The following is a 19821-nucleotide window of genomic DNA, read 5'->3' as shown; positions in this document are numbered from 1 at the left end:
GGAAGATGCAACTGATAGCCAGGGGTCCAGTTGAAGCAATCTTCTCTGTCTTTACTAGTGGCTTACAAGATCCCATCCTCTGCCTGCTGTAGTAACATAAGGATAAGTGTCCATTGACATTTGGAGGTCTGACCACAGTCACAACATTCCTGCTTTTGCTGTACCACTGAGAATTTTACAATGGGCTATCCCGAACAGCAGCAGGTTCTGGGTAGGATGTCCCTAGCCACAACATTGCTTTTCACAAACCACCTCTGCTTTCGCCTCAACTTTATATATGTTTGACCAAACCACAGACATTTTCACAAGTCTTTCTGCTCTGCTTTTACTCTTAATCTTTACTTTTAAACCTGGCTAAAAGCAGCCTATGATAACCATGCCATACTCTAATCACTATGCTGTCCCTAAAATTCCTTTATGGCATTAGTTAATACATTAATCTCTTGTGGGTTTTTTTTTTTTGTCTGTTGCTATGATGAAAAAAAAAATGCCTCAAGGAAAGCAACTTAAGGGAGAACAGACTGATTCTGACATACAGCTCAGGGTATAGTCCACTGTGGCAACAAATTCCTGCTGCAAGACCTTGAAGTAAGTCTTTGGTCCCACTGCATCTGCAGTCAGGAAGCAGAGAGTGAATGATACATGATGGTGTTTGGCCCCCTTTCTCCATCTTTTATAGCCTAGTATCTCTCACCTAGAAAATAGATCTGCCCACGATTAAGATGAGTTTTCTGACAGCAATTAATGTAAGATAGTTCTAGAGTGGTGGCAACTCTGTCACAGCTCCACAGACTCGGGGCCACATGGTGGCTCATGTCTATGATCTGAGCATTCACGAGGCAGAGGCAGGAGGGTCTTCTGCAGGCTAGAGACCAGTCTGGTCTCTATAGTGAGTTCCAAGTCAAAGATACATACTGAGGCCCTGTGAAAAATACAAAAACAAAGCCAAAAATCAAACAAACAATGAGAACAAAGTCTCAGGGCACAGACAAAATACTTCCAAGTTTCTTGGCAGAAGGTGATACAAATGGCCTCACGTGCAATTTCCAATAAATGTCTCCTTCTCACTCAAAACTTCTGAGTGCAGTCAACACTGAGTGTCTCCTGGAAGTCATGTTTTGAACTCACTCTAGGGTTTCTTACCCAGCTGGGCTTACAACATCATTAAGCTTCTCTACTGTGCAGCTCGGGACTCTCAAATTTCTCTTTCAAGCCAGCTCCATAGGTTTAGAAACCACACCAGTTTTCTCTGTGAGTTGATTTCATATTCCTGGGATGCTATACCCGACATAGACTCCTGAAAGAGGAACATTTGTTTGCCCTCATCACCTCAAGGGGTTCATGCATGGCCCCTCTGCTGTGTCCTTCTGCGATTTTTGTGAGGCAGAACATGACAGTGGCAAACATCTGTGACTGGGGATGGCTCATTGCACAGCAGACAGGAAATGGATCAGGGAAGACAGGAAGGGACCAGATAGAGCCAATAAATTGCCCCTGCTCCCACTGGACCTACTTCTTCCATCCAGGGTCTACCCTTTAAGTTTTCAGGACCTCCCTAAACAGCGCCATCGTTGAGGACACTGCTGGGACAAAATCTTGGACAGGTGCAACTTTAGGAAGGAAGAGTTTATTTGAGCTCACAGTTTGAGAGCTATAGTCCGTCATGGCGAAGGGGTGGAGGCAGTAGTGGGAGGGGACTCTGTGATGGTCAGTGCTGATTGCCAACTTGACAGAATCTAGAGTCACCTACAAGACAAGCCTACAAGGCAGACTTGTGAGGGATTATCCAGGGTGGGATGGTCTCCTGACAAGCCCTTGCGGAGTTACCTTAATTATCTTGGTTGAGTTAGGAAGACCCACCCGACTGCAGAGCACCATTTCCCTGGGTTGTATAAACAGAGAGGGCAAAGGTAAACACAGTCACCCCTCATCACTCTCTGCCTCCTGGTTTGTAGATGTGATGTGACCAGCTGCTTCAAGCTCCTGCCTGTTAGGCTTCCCCAGCACCATGGACCACTTTTGAATGGTGAACCCAAAGAAGCATTCTTTACCTTAAGTGGCTTGTGTTAAGCTGTTTTATCTAAGCGACATGAACAGAAATTAAAGCAGTCTTTTAGGTGGCTCTAAACCCAGTCAAGTTGACAATTACGATTCAACGTTTTACCACCCAACTAGGTAGTGGCCACCGACAGGTGCTAAACTGCAGAGGTTAACAGCAAACATTGCCTGTCTGGGGCCCAGAGTCATGAACCTTGAGGTGGACAGGAAAGGTAATTACAGAGATTTCTTGAGTGGTTGTTTCTCATACACAAACACTCAGTGAGGAAAATTGCTGCAGTATGGGAGATTTTTGTATCCTCTGTCTTTAAGACCATGTAGCTTGTGTTTATATTGGTTTTCATGGTAGCTTTATATTTTAAATTGATTTATTATTGCTGTTTGTTGTATATGAGTGTGTACACAGCACATGCAAGCGATCAGAAGACAACTTTTGGGAATTAGTTCTTTCTTTCTACTGGGGGTTCTAGGGATTGAAGTCCAGTTGCAGGCTTACATGGTATCTACCTGATGCCCTTTGGTAATTTATGAAGATTGAAAATATAAATATGACCTGTGTGTGTGTGTGCGCGCGCATGTGTGTGCGTGTGCACACGCGTGCTTGTGCGTGTTTATGTTTGGAGACCATAGGCATCAGATTCTCTGAGCTGGAGTTACAGGTGTTATAATTTGACTTTGGTGCTGGGAGCCAAACTCAGGTTCTCTGAGCATCAGGAAGAGCAGTGCATGCTCTTTAACTGCTGAGCCACCTCTCCATCCCTGACCCATGTTAATTGTTAAAAATTCCTTAGGAAGTTGGGGCTGATAGTGCAGGACTGTCACAGCTACTCAGAATTGCAGGTTCAAGGCCAGCCTGGGCTCCAGAGTGGTTTCCAGCCAGCTTGCGTGACTTAGTGAGTCAACTCAAAACAGGGAGGATACGGAAAAGGGCCAGATGTAGCTTAGTAGTTAAGTGCTTGTACAGCATGTGTGAGATCATAGATAAACACACATAGACACACAAACACACAGACACAGACACACAGGCACACATAGACACACAGATGCATAGACAGATACACACAGACACACACAGACACACAGACACACAGACATACAGAGACACAGAGACACACACAGACACACACAGGCACACACAGGCACACAGACACACACAGACACACAGACATACAGAGACACAGAGACACACAGACATACAGAGACACAGAGACACACACAGACACACACAGGCACACAGACACACACAGACACACACAGGCACACAGACACACACAGGCACACAGACACACACAGACACACACAGGCACACAGACACACACAGACACACGCAGACACACAGACACATATATTCATTCTCTCTCTCTCTCTCTCTCTCTCTCTCTCTCTCTCTCTCTCTCTCTCAGCAGATGGAATGACCAGCTCTCCCAAGGGTATTTAGCTGAGTATAGAACACTAGTAAATAATATTGAATTAATTATTAATGTTAATAATAAACCTTTATTCTGAGCACCCATGTTAGTGTTTATTTTTCCTTTAAAGAAGCTACGTATTTACTTCCATAATCCATAGCAGCTAGCCTCTTTCTGGGTGTGCTAAGCAGAAGACCTTAGCCAATCAGTCTGGTGAACTGCCCTCAGGGCAACCAGGATGTCTACTACCAACGCTCTAGTCTCCTTGAGGAAGCTGCCTGATGTTCATGGATGCTTGGCTGTTGAAATGTGTTCAGAGGAAAGCAGCCATTTCTGCCCATCTGTAACATCAGGCTCCACAAGAGGTTTCTCTCCAGCAGCCTTCTCCTATCTTTGATCCTTATTGTCAGTTCAGCAGGTTAGCTGTGATAGGATGAGGAGACAGAAAAGGGAAAACAAAGATTGACTGCCGGAGGTACACGGAGTCCAGATGGCCCACACTGGTGGAGTGACTCCTTGGCTACTCAATTCCTATCTGAGCAGAGCAGACGGATGTCAGCCTGCTGATGGTGGCCCTTGTTCCGTCTGTTTGTACAAACCAAAGTCTTTTCTTAACACAGAAATTAAATGAGCTTGAAACGTCCTCATTGCAAGCAAGAATTCCTTTTCTGAAAGACCTGAGTCCCCCCTGTGGAATGTGAACCTTGAGAAAAGAGTCTTCCTATCTGCCAGTCACCGGGGAGTTTAGCCCAGGCCCCTCACTCAGACATTTAACTCTGTGTTTGTCACAGGGATGGGGGAGATTTTGCTTCATGAGCTAAGAACCAGCTCTGATGGGCAGGTGAGTTGAGGACAGACCTGGGAGAAGGTGCAGCCAGGCTTGCAGTACAGTCCTTCCAAGGTGTCCTCACCCTTTCTCCTGAGACCATTTGTGCCCAGCAGCATCTGAGGGGAATTAATGACGCTCCTGTCTCCTGCTGCTTGCTCAATAGTTGGCCCTTGAAGGTGCTTGGTGTTTCTTCTGGGATAAAAATGTTACTTACTCTCTGCACCAACGCAGAGAACTTACTCTGTTGACAGACTTTGTTATTAATTTTGATGTCAATGTCTTTATGAAGAATTAGAACAAGAACACTGTTGCATTATTTCTGTAAGAAGTTGATTATACTGTAGTTCATTATATTGAAGTTCATTATACTGTACTATCTTTAAAAATTGTCATTGTTGCCTGGCCCCAAATATCACCTTTCGAGGTCACATTGCAGAGAGCTATTTTCTTCTTTCTGTGTGTTCTTTCTGGTTCTGTTTTTAATCTCTTGTTCATTACCCACGTGATCTAGAAACCCACCATTTGTGTTTTCTCTTCCTTCCTTTTTTTGCATCTGCAGCTTTTGTTCGGTTTCCATCAGCTTTGGAAACCGATAGGACAAGAACACTTTTGTGTTATTCAGGAAGGCAGGTAAAATCTGAGGGATCATTGATCATAGGGTTCCATGTTTGAACATTATCGCCCGACTGCAAACATCGAGTTTGAGAAGTCATTAGACAAGCACTTTTTTTTCTTCCTTTCTTTGTGTACCTTCTGGTTGCTTTTAGAATTTTTTATGCATTTGTTGTGTGATCCAGCAAAACCAGTTTTTGTCTTCTTTGGAAAAGAACTGTTGGGCATTTCTTATATGTAAGTGTTTGATGGAAACTTCTAGCACTTCGGTTAAACAGAGTGTGACACACTGTTAGGATCTGCCTTTTATCTAAAAGCCTCCGGCCCAGGGCGTCTAGGTAACTGGATATAAACCCTCAGGCCATTCCGGGAGGCTCAAAGGGAGTGAGGACAAACGCGATGGTGACCGCTGGGGCTGCCATTACTGTTGCTCTCAGCTCGGCGCCCACAAGCCGCTGAAATGAGGAGACTTGTGAGACGATCCCTAGAAGCTTAAGACTTCTGGGAACCCGCCCCCCAACCCCCCCCCCCCACAAGAATGAGAGGAAGACCACTGGGACTAGCGCCGAGGCGCTGCTGCGCGTGCGCACTTCTGTTTGTGTGCGTGCTCGCGCAAGCGCACAACCGCTGCGCTGCCCTGGCTTCCTGAGGTCTGAGTCTCTACGCTCGCATCCGCAGCTTTGGCGAGTGCGAGCTGGTGTCGCGAGCCTGCGGGGCCGAGGTCCGTGCGTCCTGGTCGGCAGCTGGCGGACGCACCTTTGCAGGCCGGGGAGGCCAAGGGACAGGTTGACAAGAGCGGCGAGACCCGGGCGCGGCCTCCTAGGTGAGGCCTGAGGGTGCAGACCGGGGCCGCGGGAGGGAGGCTGGGTCCGTTTGATTGCTTGCGGGGGCCTGAGACTTCTTGCGGGGGGCCTGAGCGATCAGCGCCTGCGCCAGGCCTTGGCTCCCTGATGTCCTCAGCGTGTGGGATCCGGGATGGTAGCAATGTTCGTGTTCACGACTTTGGGCTGCGTACATGGTCCGAGGACGAGGCGTGCAGGCGTAGGAGGGGTCAGCTCAGTGGCCTGAGCTGCAGAGGCGCTGTCCACACTGGTACCTCACTTAACACCCCTTCCTCCCGGAGCTTCAGAGTCTCGTGATGTCACTCGGTGCCATCAGCATCCTTGCTCTGCCTGCTAGTTTTCTCGAGCCTGTCCCTGCAGCATCCTATGGTCTAGTTCAGGAAAAGTTTGTGTATGTTCATAGGGGAACACCGTGGGTCTGCGATGGTGGTGATATAACCGAGTGCTAAGTCCCTGGCCGGCTTTCCTTCTGTAGTATTAAAGTCATGGTCACAGTACCGCGTAATTTTATATAAATTACAGTATAAAAAATAGTTCCCACCAGGCTGTCTTGTTTATAAAGCAGCCTGTGAGATTTCTTTTGTATCCCATGCTAAGTGTCAATTGTTTTAACTAGCATTTCTGGTTAATTCACCTCGACAGCTGCATTAGTTCATTTCCCCACGTCCCAATGCATGGTTGCTGTTCTCCAGTCCTTTCTTAAGGGCAACGAGAGCATTGTCCATAAGGTTTTCTTCTGGGAATGTTTTAGGAGGTTTTTTTGTTTTGTTTTGTTTTGTTTTGTTTTGTTTTGTTGCAGGAGAGTCCCCCTTTTCCACGCCCACTCATAATGACGCTGTTTTTCCTTCCCCAGACCCGACTGCATTAGTTCTACAGATTTTTCCTACCGCAGCAGAAGATGAATACATCCTTGGTAAGTTTGGTTTTGTCTCCATTGTCTAGTTTGGTTTGCTATAACTGGAAGAGGCGAAGGACAGATCAGACTTTGACGGGGAAAATCGATACGATAGAAAGAGATAAATGTTAGACAAAACAGTAGTGGACAGTAGTGAGGATTGTTGTGCTCGTATCTGTAGGTAACGTAGCCCATACCAAGTCCTGAGGATGCTGTCCTTGGCACCTTGACCAGATTTAAAGATGAGCCTCTTGGGCATGTCTGTTGGGCGTTGTCTTGATCACATTCATCGATGTAAGAAAACCTATTTTGTTCTGGACAAGGCCATACTCTGGGCATCTTGGACAGGATGACTGGAGAGAGTGACTTGAGTCCCCGCAAACATGTCTTCCTCCCCCTGTTTCCTCACTGTGGATATGACGTGGCTCTTGCTGCCTTCCTTGGCTTAAGATTGACCCTTTGATCTACAGCCCCAGCTCTCCAGTGGTATTCTAACACGAGCTCTCACGTTCTCTCGCTCGCCCTCTGTCTCTCTCCCTCCCTCCCTCTGTCTCCCTGTCTTGAGCTGCCTCTGTAGTCTCCTCTGTTTCTCTGATGTCTGTCATGCTGCCCTGTTCCTGGATTTAGAATTTCTTCTGCTCTCATGAGGATCTTTTAACCCTGCTTAGATCTGCCTCTCCTGGCTTTCCCCAGTGGCTCTGGGTTGGTTTACCTGGGGATCAGCCAGCTTCCTGCTGAGCATCTCTGTGGAATATGTCTGAACCTAACGGACTCCATGCATCTAAATAAGTTGGTCTCTTCGCCCATTATTGTCCTGTCTCTCGTTCCTTTCCTTCCACTGCTCCGTTGCCCTGCCAGTAACTCTCCAAGGATATGGTGCATTCAGATCCCATTGCCTACCACCACAGTCAGTTTTCTCTACGGTTTGAGCACTTTCTCTTGGGTTTGTTTCAGTTTCTTTGTTTTTTGCATCATTGCTTGGTTCGAGAGGGTCTTGGTATGTAGCTCAGGCTGCCCTTGAGATCTTCCAGGTATGTAGCTCAGGCTGCCCTTGAGATCTTCCAGGTATGTAGCTCAGGCTGCCCTTGAGATCTTCCAGGTATGTAGCTCAGGCTGCCCTTGAGATCTTCAGGTATGTAGCTCAGGCTGCCCTTGAGACTTCAGGTATGTAGCTCAGGCTGCCCTTGAGAACTTCAGCCAGGGGCATATGCCGCCATCCCTGGCCCTGATGGTGACTTTCAATGACCAAGAAGTTTCAATGACCCATTTGACTTTTCCCACCCTCCCCTTGGCTAGAGTTGCTCATTAATTAGGAGTCATTATTCGCTGGCAAATGCCAGTGTACTCTTGTAGATATCAGCATTCATTCACCAAAGAGTAGAATATTCCTTCCTAGAGACTCATTAGGTTCCTGTAGCGGGAGAGTCTCCAATAGAAACACACAGATCGGGGATGAGTTTATCCTCAATGGGTTCTCGGTACAGAGCTGGTCCCTGGGTGCTTTTAATATAAGAGAAGTTCGTCTACTTAAAGACAGATGCTGTCAGCTCACACTCACGAGCCGTAGATCTGTGGTCCTGTTTTATGGTACTGTTTGGGTTTGGGTTTTGTTTGTTTGTTTGTCTGTTTGTTTGAATTATTTTGTGGGTGCCCTTGTGCAGGTGCCATGTTGGGCATGTGGAGGTCAAAAGACAACTTTTAGGAGTCAGGCCATGGGAATTGAACTCAGGTTGCCAGATTTGGTGGCAAGCATCTTCACCCACTGAGCCATCTTGCTGGCCCTCATGTTTTCCTTTATTGGACACTTGGTTATTCCATTTCTTTTCCAACGCAGTGGTTTCACATCTTTATCGCCTGAGAACAGGTCACTGGCTTGAGGCATCTTTGTTGTATGGCTAATGTATGTTTATACTATGATACACTTGATGGCCGATAGCATAGATACCACTGGAGTCTACTTCATAGTGCTTGGTGCCTCCCATAGAGTCGCCGATGCCCGCTGGTGCCCGCAGGGATCAGTTGTAATGCTGATGTGTTTCAGGGAGCTGAGGACACAGCTCAGTGGTTAAAGCATTCGCCCCATGAGTGTGCAGACTGGTGTTCAGATCTTCAGAAACCCATAAGAAATGCCAGGTGGGTGTGTGCCTGCCTGTCCGGGACGGCTGTGGAAAGCGGAGGCAAGGGGATCATGAGAGCATTGGCTGGGAAGAGTAGCACGTCTCCAAGTTCTGGGATTGATTGAGAGGGTGAGCAGTGCAGCATGGGGGCATGCGTGTCTGGAGGACAGGAGGGGCTTGGGCGAGCAGTAATAACTTGGGAAGCGATGGAGCATAGAGGGCCATTAAACTGTCCACGATTCCAGGCAGGCTCTCCGTCAAAGCAGTCACTGCTCTGGCCCCTGAAGGAGAGAAGAGCTAGCAGAGGGCGTGAGGAAGAGCCAGGGAAGTGAGGGGTGGGACACCAGCCTTGTTCATATACTGGAGACAAGATAGAGAGCGTCCAGACGAGCAGGGTGGACCTCGGATTGCATGGGTGTCCCTTGTGCCTGAGGCCCTCAGTGGACAGAGCTGCTTCTCTTGGTTTTTGAGTTTCCAGCAGCCAGGTTTGTGCCTAGCTTGCAGTTCAAGCCCAGTGCTGCTGCTTCTCCTTCTCCTTCTCCTCTTCCTGCTCCTCCTCCTGCTCCTCCTCCTCCTGCTCCTCCTCCTCCCACTTCTCCTCCTCTTCCTCCTTCTTCACCTCCCCCTCCTTCTCCTACTTCTCCTTCTCTTCCTCCTCCTTCACCTCCCCCTCCTTCTCCTACTTCTCCTTCTCTTCCTCCTCTTCCTCTTCTTCCTCTTCTTCCTCCTTCTCCTACTTCTCTTTTCCCTCCTCTTCTTCCTCCTCTTCCTCCTCCTTCTCATTCTCCTCCTCCTCTTCCTCCTCCTTCTTCTTCTTTTACTTTTATTTATGAGTACATTGTAACTGTCTTCAGACACACCAGAAAAGGGCATCCGATCCCATTACAGATGGTTTTGAGCTGGGATTTAAACACAGGACCTCTGGAAGAGCAGTCAGTGCTCTTAACCGCTGAGCCATCTCTCCAGCCCCACCCACTGCTTTCTTAATGTGCATAAATGAGCCCCAAGGTAGTGGGGTTTTTTTTTCTTTCTTTCTTTCTCACATGTGCATTTGTGTCTATGCATGGTTTGCATGTATCAGTGGCTGTGGAGGCCAAGGTTGGTATTGGGAATTATCAGTCACCCTTGTACTTTATTCACTAAGGGAAGAGCTCTTATCCCAACCCAAAGCTCCCCAGTATGGCTAATCTGGATAAACCAGCCTCCTCTGGAGAGCCCCTGTCTTGACTTCCAAGATTGAAACTACAGATGGGCAGCCATACCCGCCTTGCATTTGCATGGGTTTCTGGAAGTCCAAACTCTGGCACTAACACTCATATTGCAAACACATTTCCATAGCCACAAGACAGTGTGCTTTTGATAAGTAGACTTTTCCTCTCGAGGTCAGTAACATAAAGGTACACAGTGCTCATGGTTAACTGTACCAGTAGCTCGAGAAACACTTGTTCCCTCTGTGCATTTTATAAATGTCCTCATTCCGATCGTGTCATTGCAGGCCCCGCTGTCATTCAAGGATGTGGCTGTGGCCTTCTCCCAGGAGGAGTGGCAGCAGCTGGACTCTGAGGAGAGGACGACCTACCGGGATGTGATGCTGGAGACCTACAGCAACCTCGTCTCCGTGGGTGAGGATCGCTTGCTTCCCAGGTGCTCGGACGTGGGCTGGATCCGAGCGGATGCCTTTAGCTTTGAGTCGACTGTGAGCGGCTTGTTCTGACCACCAGAAGGTCCTGACCTTTCTGCGGAAAGAGAGCCCGGAGTTCTTGTGCTACGTAACTGGCACAGTGGAGCTTTCCCAGTACGGTAGACGTCCCAAGGCACGCGGGCAGGCTCAAGTTCTTTTTCATTTCTCATTAACAGGGTATCACATTATCAAACCGGATGTTATCATCAAGTTGGAACGAGGAGACGAGCCATGGATAGTAGAAGGAGCTCTCTCACCTCGGAGCTATCCAGGTGTGTTAGTGGAGGCAGAGAGCAGGTGGTAGCTGGGGAGATCCTTTAGAAGTTACTGCAGGTAGTGAGTTACCCCTAAAGGCGTCTCCCTTACCCCATGAAAGTACGCGGTTATAGAGTTTCCCCCTGGCTACCACTACCCACAATCAAAGGTTCCTAGCTGGCTGTGGGAGGTGCACGTCTTTAATCCCAGCACCTGAGACAGAGCAGGTAGAGCTCCGAGAATTCTAGGCCAGTGTGGTGTACAGAACAAGTTCCAGGACAGTCAGGACTATACAGAGAGACTTGGGGGTGGGGTGCTTATGGAGGGGTCTGAGGAGCGGGGGAAAGAACAGAAGTCAGTTCCGTTTTTCTCTGTGCCTTGGACCTTAGCGTTTTGAGTTACTCGATGTCATAGTTTTCTCTCGTCCGGGCATTAGTAAGTGTGTCATCAGAAGACACCTTAACCTTCCTCACGCCCAGGTCGTTAACTCCTCTGCTTCTCTCTTCATTCTCTCCCTGACTGAAACGCTTGGAGCTCAGTATCAGTCACTTTCCTGTGGCTGGGATAAAACCCCCACCAAAGGAACTTAAGGGAGAAACGTTTGTTGTTTTTTTTAAAGATTTATTTATTTATCTTATGTATGTGAGTACACTGTAGCTGTCTGCAGACACTCCAGAAGAGGACATCAGATCCCATTACAGATGGTTGGGAGCCACCATGTGGTTGCTGGGAATTGAACTCAGGACCTCTGGGAGAGCAGTCAGTGCTCTAACCACTGAGCCATCTGTCCAGCCCTGGTTTTTTTTATTTTGACTCCAGCTCAAGGGCTCATCGCAGTCTGGAGACTTTGAGGCAGTCACTCACACCGCATCCATCCGCAGTGAGGAAGGGAGAGAGATGCACGCTGGGGCTCGGCAGAATCCCTTCCTGTTTTTCATTCAGTCCAGAATCCTAGCCAAGGGCTGGTGCTGTAGACAGTGGGTGGTCCCCTCCCATCAAGCCCCCTTATCTGGATAATCCCCACAGGTCTGCTGAGAGGCCTGACTCCTAGGTGACTCAGCGCTCTTGAGGTGCCAATAGTAACTCTCACGGGCTCTTTTTTTTTTTTTTAACTTTTATTTTTATCTTACACATATATCTTGCCTGCATGTATGTCTGTGTACCATGTGCGTGCAGTGTCTGTGGAGGACAGAAGAAGGCATTGATTGTCCTCAGACTAGAGTGACAGGTGGCTGGCCGTAAGCCACCATGTGTGTGCTAGGAGCCTAACCCAGGTCCCCTGGAAGAGCTACTGATGTTCTTACCCGATAAGCCACGTCTCCAGCCATGTTGATTTTATTTTGTATTATTGGGAGCGTTTGTGTTTGACTTGGGCAGCAGCACACGTCTTAGGTCACTGGACAATTTTTGTGAGTGATTCTCTCCTACTTTCATGGGAGATCTAGAGGACGAACGTAAGTTGCTAGGGTTGAGCCGAAAGCTCCCTCACCCGGTGAAGCCATTTCACCTCCCGCCTCTTTGTTTTCTTTGAGGTCAGATTAAAGAATTTCTATCCTAAACTGTGTGACCCCAGCCTCACCCTCTATTGGCATTTTTCTTGTTCCCATAGCTCATTCTTACAGAGTTTCGTTTTGCTTGTTTCGTGTTTTGGTTTGGTTTTTAGAGACGGTCTCTCTGTGTAGCCCTGGCTGGCTGGCTTGGAACTCGCTCTATAGAACAGACTGGCCTTGAACTCAGAGATCCGCCTGCCTCTGCCTCCCGAGTGCTGGCACACACCACTTACAGTTTCATTCCCAAGCCCTTAAATGACATGCCCTTGTACTGTGTACGGAAGTGGCTTTTTTTTTTTTTTTTTTTTGGTTCTTTTTTTTCGGAGCTGGGGACCGAACCCAGGGCCTTGCGCTTCCTAGGTAAGCGCTCTACCACTGAGCTAAATCCCCAGCCCCCTGAAGTGGCTTTTGATTCATTTGTCTTCCCTCCCTTAAGTCTCTGGGAAGGATCGTGTCCCACCTGTGTCCCCTGGCTGGATGGTTCCTCAGAGGCTTCTCCACTGTCCGCTCAGTCAGGTTTCGCTTGCCTGTCCATTTCTCTGCCGACTCACGCTGGGGTTGCAGCCACTCTGCCGAGTTCCTACCGTCTCTTCTCTGCATGCGTTTCTTTTGGTCTTGACGTGTGTGAAAATTGATCGGGAACTCTCGCAGCTGATGGTGACTGAGCACTTCCTGTCTCCCCTTGCCACTCGGTCACACTGTTCTCATTTCCCACCATGGCCCTCACAGTTTCTAAGACTATCAATCAGCTCCTCAGGTGGATCTGGTCTCCAGAGTCTCTCGGGCAGTTTTTCCCTTAGGAAATATCTTCCTTTACCCTGTACGGTTGTGATGTAAGCATGAAGGGTGTCTGGGTTTCTGTAAATCCTAATTGGCTTGGAACGAGTCTTCATCTGAGATACCCAGGGAGGAGACATCCTTACAAAATCAACTATTTAATTTCCTTGTCTCCCAAGGCTTAACACTGTTCCATATTGCCTGTAAGAAGTGGTTTCCTGAAACACTCACTAACCTCCATGGCCCGTGGTCTTAGCATCTTCTCTTTATGAATTTTTTTCATGTCTGCAGCTGTATGGTTTCAGTAGGATAGAGCTGTGCATCCCCACATAGTAAGGTTTGTAAGTCTGAGCTCAAGTTCCTACCCCTGGAAGTGTGGTCCCTCTTGCCACTGCTGAGTCTTCTCTCTGCAGTAAAGTGGGCAAGAAGTCGGGCAGGAGAGCAGTAGGGACGGAAACTTGTGGGTGCCGGTGCACCAAGAATTCCTTGGCTATCCCAGAAATCCTAGCATAGGGCAGCGGCACTGTGATCTATCTCAGCCGACTTGATAGGACATAGTGATATTGACAGTATGGATCGCCAAAGCAAATTCTGATTCCCATGTATTGCATGAGACCCTCTTGTTTTTCTGGAACAGGGTGTTTTCAGTTCTTCAGGTCAGCACTGGGTCCAGATGCTGATGTGTTGATTTTTTGACACTACTGGATTCTGGGAGGCTGTGAGTTAAGGAGATTAAATTGATAATGTGTGACTTAATCTGCATGACATTGAATAAGATTGGTCTATTTTATAATTTCTAAGATAAGTGAAAACAACATCATCACTGGAGAAGTACACTGAGGGACCCAATTCTTATGGTCCCCATGCTCCCTGAAAGTCACGTCCAGAGTTAGGAAACTGCGCGGGTCGTGTAGGAATGGGCTCAGTAGTCATGATAAAACACCATGACCAACTGAAAAATGTATGGAAGAAAGTTCATCACTGTCACAGCAGGGAGCATGGCCCCAGGTAGGCAGCAGCAGCAGCTGAGACCTCAGGACTCAGTCCATAAACAGGAAGCAGAGAGCTCACTCAAAATGGCACCGAAAGCTGCCACTGGTGTCATCCTTCAGGAAGGCCACACCTCCTAATCCTCCCCAAACATCTACCATGGGGGGTGTGGGGACCAAGTATTTAAACGCTCAAGGCTCACAGGGGACAGCTCATTCAAACGAGCACAGCGGGCTACCACAGTTATTGGTAGATTAAAAGTGGGAAAAATAATTGCTCAGGCGATCTTGAATGTGTGTTCCCTGCATGTGTTGTTCTGAGCTCTTCGACTCCTACAATCCCGCAGCAACCCTGTGATATAAAGGCCATCACATCCTGCTGACGTGGGGATACTGACAATACAGGCTGTTAAATACCTTCCCTGGGTGACCACAGCAGTTCATACAACACAGGATTTCATGGTCAAATGCACTCAGTCTTAAACCACAGCATTGGCAGAATGTTTTTTTCTTAAATCAATGCTTTTAGCACACAACACTTTTTTCAGTGCCATCTGATACTCCGTGTCCCACATAGGTGGTCCAGAACTCTCCTTGCAAGTGAACGCCTGGGTCCCAGGTTCTAAACATGAAGCAAGTTTACGTGTAAAACTTATATGACACTAACGTGGGGTGGAAAATCAAAATAGCAAAGAAGGATGCAGAATTGAGACTTGGCACAGTGTGTCAGTGTGGTCAGCCGTGCCGTGGAGTCTGACCTCTCTCTCCCAGTGTGTGAAGTGATAGAGGGAGCGGTGTTCGTCAGTGTCAAACCAACGCCCTGTTTCCATTCAGCTTGTTCTCTTTCTTGTGCTTTGATGCTTCTGACTGGCCTGAAGGCTCTCCCTGTTGTTCCTAGCTGTCCTGAAGGCTCTCCCTGTTTGCTGAGATTTCTTCTGTCAGCCTTCTACCCGTTACTGCTCCGGGTGTGTGAACAAAATACTCCGAAGCGGCCCTTCTCAGAGGTGCTGTGTTTCACTGGCTCACTCTCCTTCCCACCAGTGGGATCTGTCCGTGTCATTCCGAGAGAATAAGCAGTGTGAGCAAGCCCTCACAGCGCCGCGAGGCTAGGCACCAGATGAGAGGCCCTGTGTCAGTCTCAGGCCGTGTCTTACTTGGAAACGTACAAACCTTGGTTCACTTTTGCCTCCTTCTAGACGAGATCTGGCACGCAAGCAGCCCGATGGAGGAAGTCCAGGAAGATGAGGAGGACCAATCGCGTTCAGCTGTGTTCAGCTATGGAAGCCTGCTCGATGCTTCTCGTATGGCCGCTGAGGTAGCAAAAAAGCTCGCCCCATCAGGGAAAGTCCTCCCTAAGTGCAGCTCCTGTGAGGAGAGCCTGATGTGTGTCTCCGCGTTCATTCGTAGCGATGGAAGTTATGCAAAACTGCGGCCCAATGTGTGTGCTGGGTGTGGGAAGCCCCTCCTCCACGGTAAGCTTGAGAAAACACATCCTGGAGACGATGAATTGAGTGGAGATGGAGAGGAGGACTGTTCTCTAAGGGAAGAAAGTGTTTATCAAAACGTTCGATTTGTGGAGAAGCCTTTGGACTATGTCGAGTGGCAGAAACCCTTCCCAAAGAGCGCTGTGTTTCTTAATCACCTGGAGGAGGAGCCCTGCGACTGGAATGATTCTGAGGAAGCTTTTCTGCAGACGTCAGACCTCAGCACCCACCAGGAGTCCCTCATGGAAATGAAGCCCTACGATTGCCAGCAGTGCGGGAAGTCCTTCTGCAAGAGGTCCAAGTTCATCATTCACCAGAGAACTCACACGGGAGAGAAGCCCTTCAAGTGCAATCAGTGCGGGAAGTCCTTCTGCCAGAAGGGCACGCTCACGGTACACCAGAGGACCCACACGGGGGAGAAGCCCTACGAGTGCACTGAGTGCGGGAAGACCTTCTACCAGAAGCTGCACCTCATTCAGCACCAGAGGACCCACTCCGGCGAGAAGCCCTACAAGTGCAGCTACTGTGGGAAGTCCTTCTGTCAGAAGACACACCTCACTCAGCACCAGAGGACACACTCGGGAGAGAGGCCCTACGTTTGTCACGACTGCGGAAAGACCTTCTCTCAGAAGTCAGCACTCAACGACCACCAGAAGATCCACACAGGCGTCAAGCTCTACAAGTGTAGCGAGTGTGGCAAGTGCTTCTGCCGCAAGTCCACGCTCACCACGCACATGAGGACACACACAGGCGAGAAGCCGTACGAGTGTAACGAGTGCGGGAAGTTCTTCTCCAGGTTGTCGTACCTCACTGTGCATTACCGAACCCACTCGGGGGAGAAGCCCTACGAGTGTACGGAGTGCGGGAAGACCTTCTATCTGAACTCGGCCCTCATGAGACATCAGAGGGTGCACACGGGGGAGAAGCCTTACGAGTGTACGGAGTGTGGGAAACTATTCTCACAGTTGTCCTACCTCACCGTCCATCACAGAACTCACTCAGGAGTGAAGCCCTACGAATGTAGTGAGTGTGGGAAGACTTTCTACCAGAACTCAGCCCTTTGTAGACACCGGAGAATTCACAGAGGGGAGAAGCCCTATGAATGCTACATATGTGGCAAGTTCTTTTCTCAGATGTCCTACCTCACCATCCATCACAGGATTCACTCAGGAGAGAAGCCCTATGAGTGCAGCGAGTGTGGGAAGACCTTCTGCCAGAACTCAGCCCTTAACAGACATCAGCGCACACACACGGGAGAGAAAGCCTACGAGTGTTATGAGTGTGGGAAGTGCTTCTCCCAGATGTCGTACCTCACTATCCACCACAGGATCCATTCTGGAGAGAAGCCCTTCGAATGTAATGAGTGCGGGAAAGCCTTCTCTCGGATGTCGTACCTCACCGTGCACTGCAGAACCCACTCAGGAGAGAAGCCCTACGAATGTACAGAGTGTGGGAAGAAATTCTACCACAAGTCAGCATTCAATAGCCATCAGAGAACTCACAGGAGAGGGAACGGGAGTGGGGTTGATGTGGGAAGGCTCCTTTAAAGTCGGACTACCGTCTCAGTAGACTAGAAACTCCTGCCTACACTTGAGCCCTGAGGTACAGTTGGCCCTCGGTGCCCCTAGGTTCTGTCTCTTAGGACCCACCAAAACTATGTAGGAAAAGGGGTTTCCCTGTACTGAGTCTGTACAGATTATTTTTTTTCTCCATCCCCTGAGCAGTACAATGTAACAAATCTTTATATTGCTTTGATACGGTATTAAGCATTATAGATAAACTGGAGGGGAATTAAAATACACGAGGGAATTACGTAGGGTGTACACAATGATGATGTCATCTTACAGACGTAGGTGTTCAGGTGGTCTCAGAATCACACTCCCGCATAGCAAAGGACACGTGTGTCAGAGAGCTCACACAAACGAACAAGTCTGTGTGAAACAGATCCATCAGAAACTCATAGGGCAGGAACCGCAGTCCGGAAAAGACCACAGAGCAGACTATACAGGAGTCAAGATGTAGAAATACGTTTCAGCATAACCTCGACCTGCTTAGCGGGGAACTGACTCAACTTAAGGAATGTGGGGAGGACACGCCTTCGGAAACTGCTAATACTAAAGGACACTTTGTACAATTAAAAGAAGAGGGCTGGAGGGATGGCTCAGTGGTTAAGAGCACTGACTGCTCTTCCAGAGGTCCTGAGTTCAAATCCCAGCAACCACATGGTGGCTCACAACCATCCGTAATGGGATCTGATGCCCTCTTCTGGTGTGTCTGAGGACAGCGACAGTGTACTCATATACACGAAATAAATAAATCTTTAAAAAATTAAATACTCTGCTAGAAATAAGTACAATCCAACTACAAGATGTAAAATTGTCAGTCTGCTTAGCCAAATTTGCCGCACTAACCTGGTAACGTAGGGCTTGTGGTTTCTCGCTTCATTTTCGGTAACCTTCACAGAAGTCTCACGTTCAGTTTGAACCAAGCTTGGAAAAGTGTGTGCTCTGTAACCTATGGTGAGATTACCCATTCCAGGTTCCCGTCCTGTTACTGTCTCCATAGGCACTGCCACTGAAGTAGTTTTGGAAATTACGAACTCTGCTTTTTCTCACATTTTTTCCTTGGATTTTAAAATGCATTTGGTCATCATCACAGGATTCTGTCCTCTGTAAGGAAGCCAGGTTTTTTTTTTCCCCTCAGAAATATATCTATAAAATAGAAAACTTGGAATAGATAATTTTAAACTAAGCCGGAAGTCTATACAGATCAGAAATAGCTTTAGCACTCACTGTACTGGGTACAGCTAAGAACCATACTTAGGATATTGTCATTTCTATATGCGTTAACTCACTTTTTTATATGGATGCTTACGAGTATTCGGAGCACAGTGGCTGGGTAGCATGGTGCGTGCCATGGTTATGAGCTCGCCCTGCTGTCCCGTCCCTCAGAAGTGAGAACACACACAGAGGCACGTGGCAGACTTCACCCAGTGCCTTCTGCCGCTCCCTCCTTGGCTTGTCCAAGTGCGTTCCTCCTTGGATGATGGGAGGTAACTCCTGGGAAGTTTTAATTCCTGGAGATAATCCTTTCTCAGAACCTTGGACCTAAGTCCAGAGAATCAGAAATGGTATGAGAGCATTTCTTGAAAGGGTCTCCTCAGAGAGGTAGAACCTTGTGGGCATCACCTTCTCTGGATGCGGTTCCTGATCATGACTGCCAACCACGTGTACCATGTGTAGTCCTGGCTGGGACCTGAGTGATATCACAGAGCCACTAAACCAATGTGACCTGTAAGCCACTCTGGGTCTGGACTGTGGTTTTTGTTTTTTGTTTTTTTCTAAGAGACTTTCTAAACCAGGTGACTTAGGGACATTCTGATAATAACAAGAAGACATTGTTCTGCATTACGCTTTGTAGGAGTTCTGCAATTCTGAAGTGGACTTTAGGCAAATCGTTTATTTTGATGTGTCCATAGAGAGATTTACTGCCTGTAAATTTGTATATAAATAACCTGAGAATTGAAAATGAACTTGAAACAAATGTGTACTCTTCCTTGAGGTGTCCTGTCATTGGCCTGTAAGATTATTTCCCCGTGTGTTCCTACGTGCACATGTGTGCATGTGTGTGGAGGCCCCAGGATGACTTCAAGTGTCGTTCTTTGGGTGCTGTCTCTGTTGTTTGCTTTGACATGGTCTCACTTACAGGCCCCAGCTTGTGTCAGGAGTCACCTGTATGCAGTTCCCATCGTAGGTCCCACAAATGCCCAGCTTGCATACACGGGACCTGGGGGTAGAACTCAAGTCCTGGTCCTTGCAGAGTACCAGGTGTCATCGACCACCCCGGGCTGCTTCTGGCTCTTTTCACATGGGTTCTGAGAATCAAACTCAGGTCCTCAGGATGGGATGGCGAGGCAGAGGCAAGCACTCTGCCAGCCAAGCTCCTCTTTTGACTTGTTTGAGATACAGATGTTGCCTTGCAGCCCTGATAGACCTTGAACTCATAGTGGTAATGCTGTCTTACTCTCCGGACCATGGGAGCACAGACGTGAGGCGCCAGTTTGACACATATAATTTTGGAAACTGACAGCCTCAGATTTACTCCACGTCTAATACATGATGTTTATTTGGGGCCATTTAGCTCACACATGGCTCATCGCTTCCCTCATTCGGTGATACTTGGCACGAGGTCAGGATCTAATTCTGTTCACTTTCAGATAATCTCCTGATAGCCCGTGTCTTTTGAACAATGTATCCATTATACAAAATGTCCCATCACTCATGTATGAGACTCAACATTCTGTCGCTCAGCCACCCCATACCT

At 48.2% G+C, this 19821-nt stretch overlaps 1 protein-coding gene across 4 annotated transcripts; it reads left to right on the top strand.

Moving 5' to 3' along the window:
* The first annotated feature begins 5526 nt into the window (after positions 1–5526).
* Zfp12 (zinc finger protein 12) lies at positions 5527–19047 on the top strand. 4 transcript variants are annotated; one of them, XM_087577915.1, is made up of 6 exons: positions 5527–5731; positions 6604–6663; positions 10258–10384; positions 10620–10715; positions 15211–15329; positions 15422–19047. In XM_087577915.1, the coding sequence occupies exons 5-6, from the start codon at positions 15256–15258 to the stop codon at positions 17043–17045; spliced, it is 1698 nt and encodes a 565-aa protein (XP_087434041.1). In that variant the 5' UTR covers positions 5527–5731; positions 6604–6663; positions 10258–10384; positions 10620–10715; positions 15211–15255; the 3' UTR covers positions 17046–19047.
* Positions 19048–19821: the final 774 nt, after the last annotated feature.

The sequence above is a fragment of the Rattus norvegicus genome, chromosome 12 (genome assembly GCF_021556685.1).
Source record: "Rattus norvegicus strain SHRSP/BbbUtx chromosome 12, alternate assembly SHRSP_T2T, whole genome shotgun sequence".
In the NCBI taxonomy this organism is placed as follows: Eukaryota; Metazoa; Chordata; class Mammalia; order Rodentia; family Muridae; genus Rattus; species Rattus norvegicus.
This window is presented reverse-complemented; position numbering and strand designations above follow the sequence as displayed.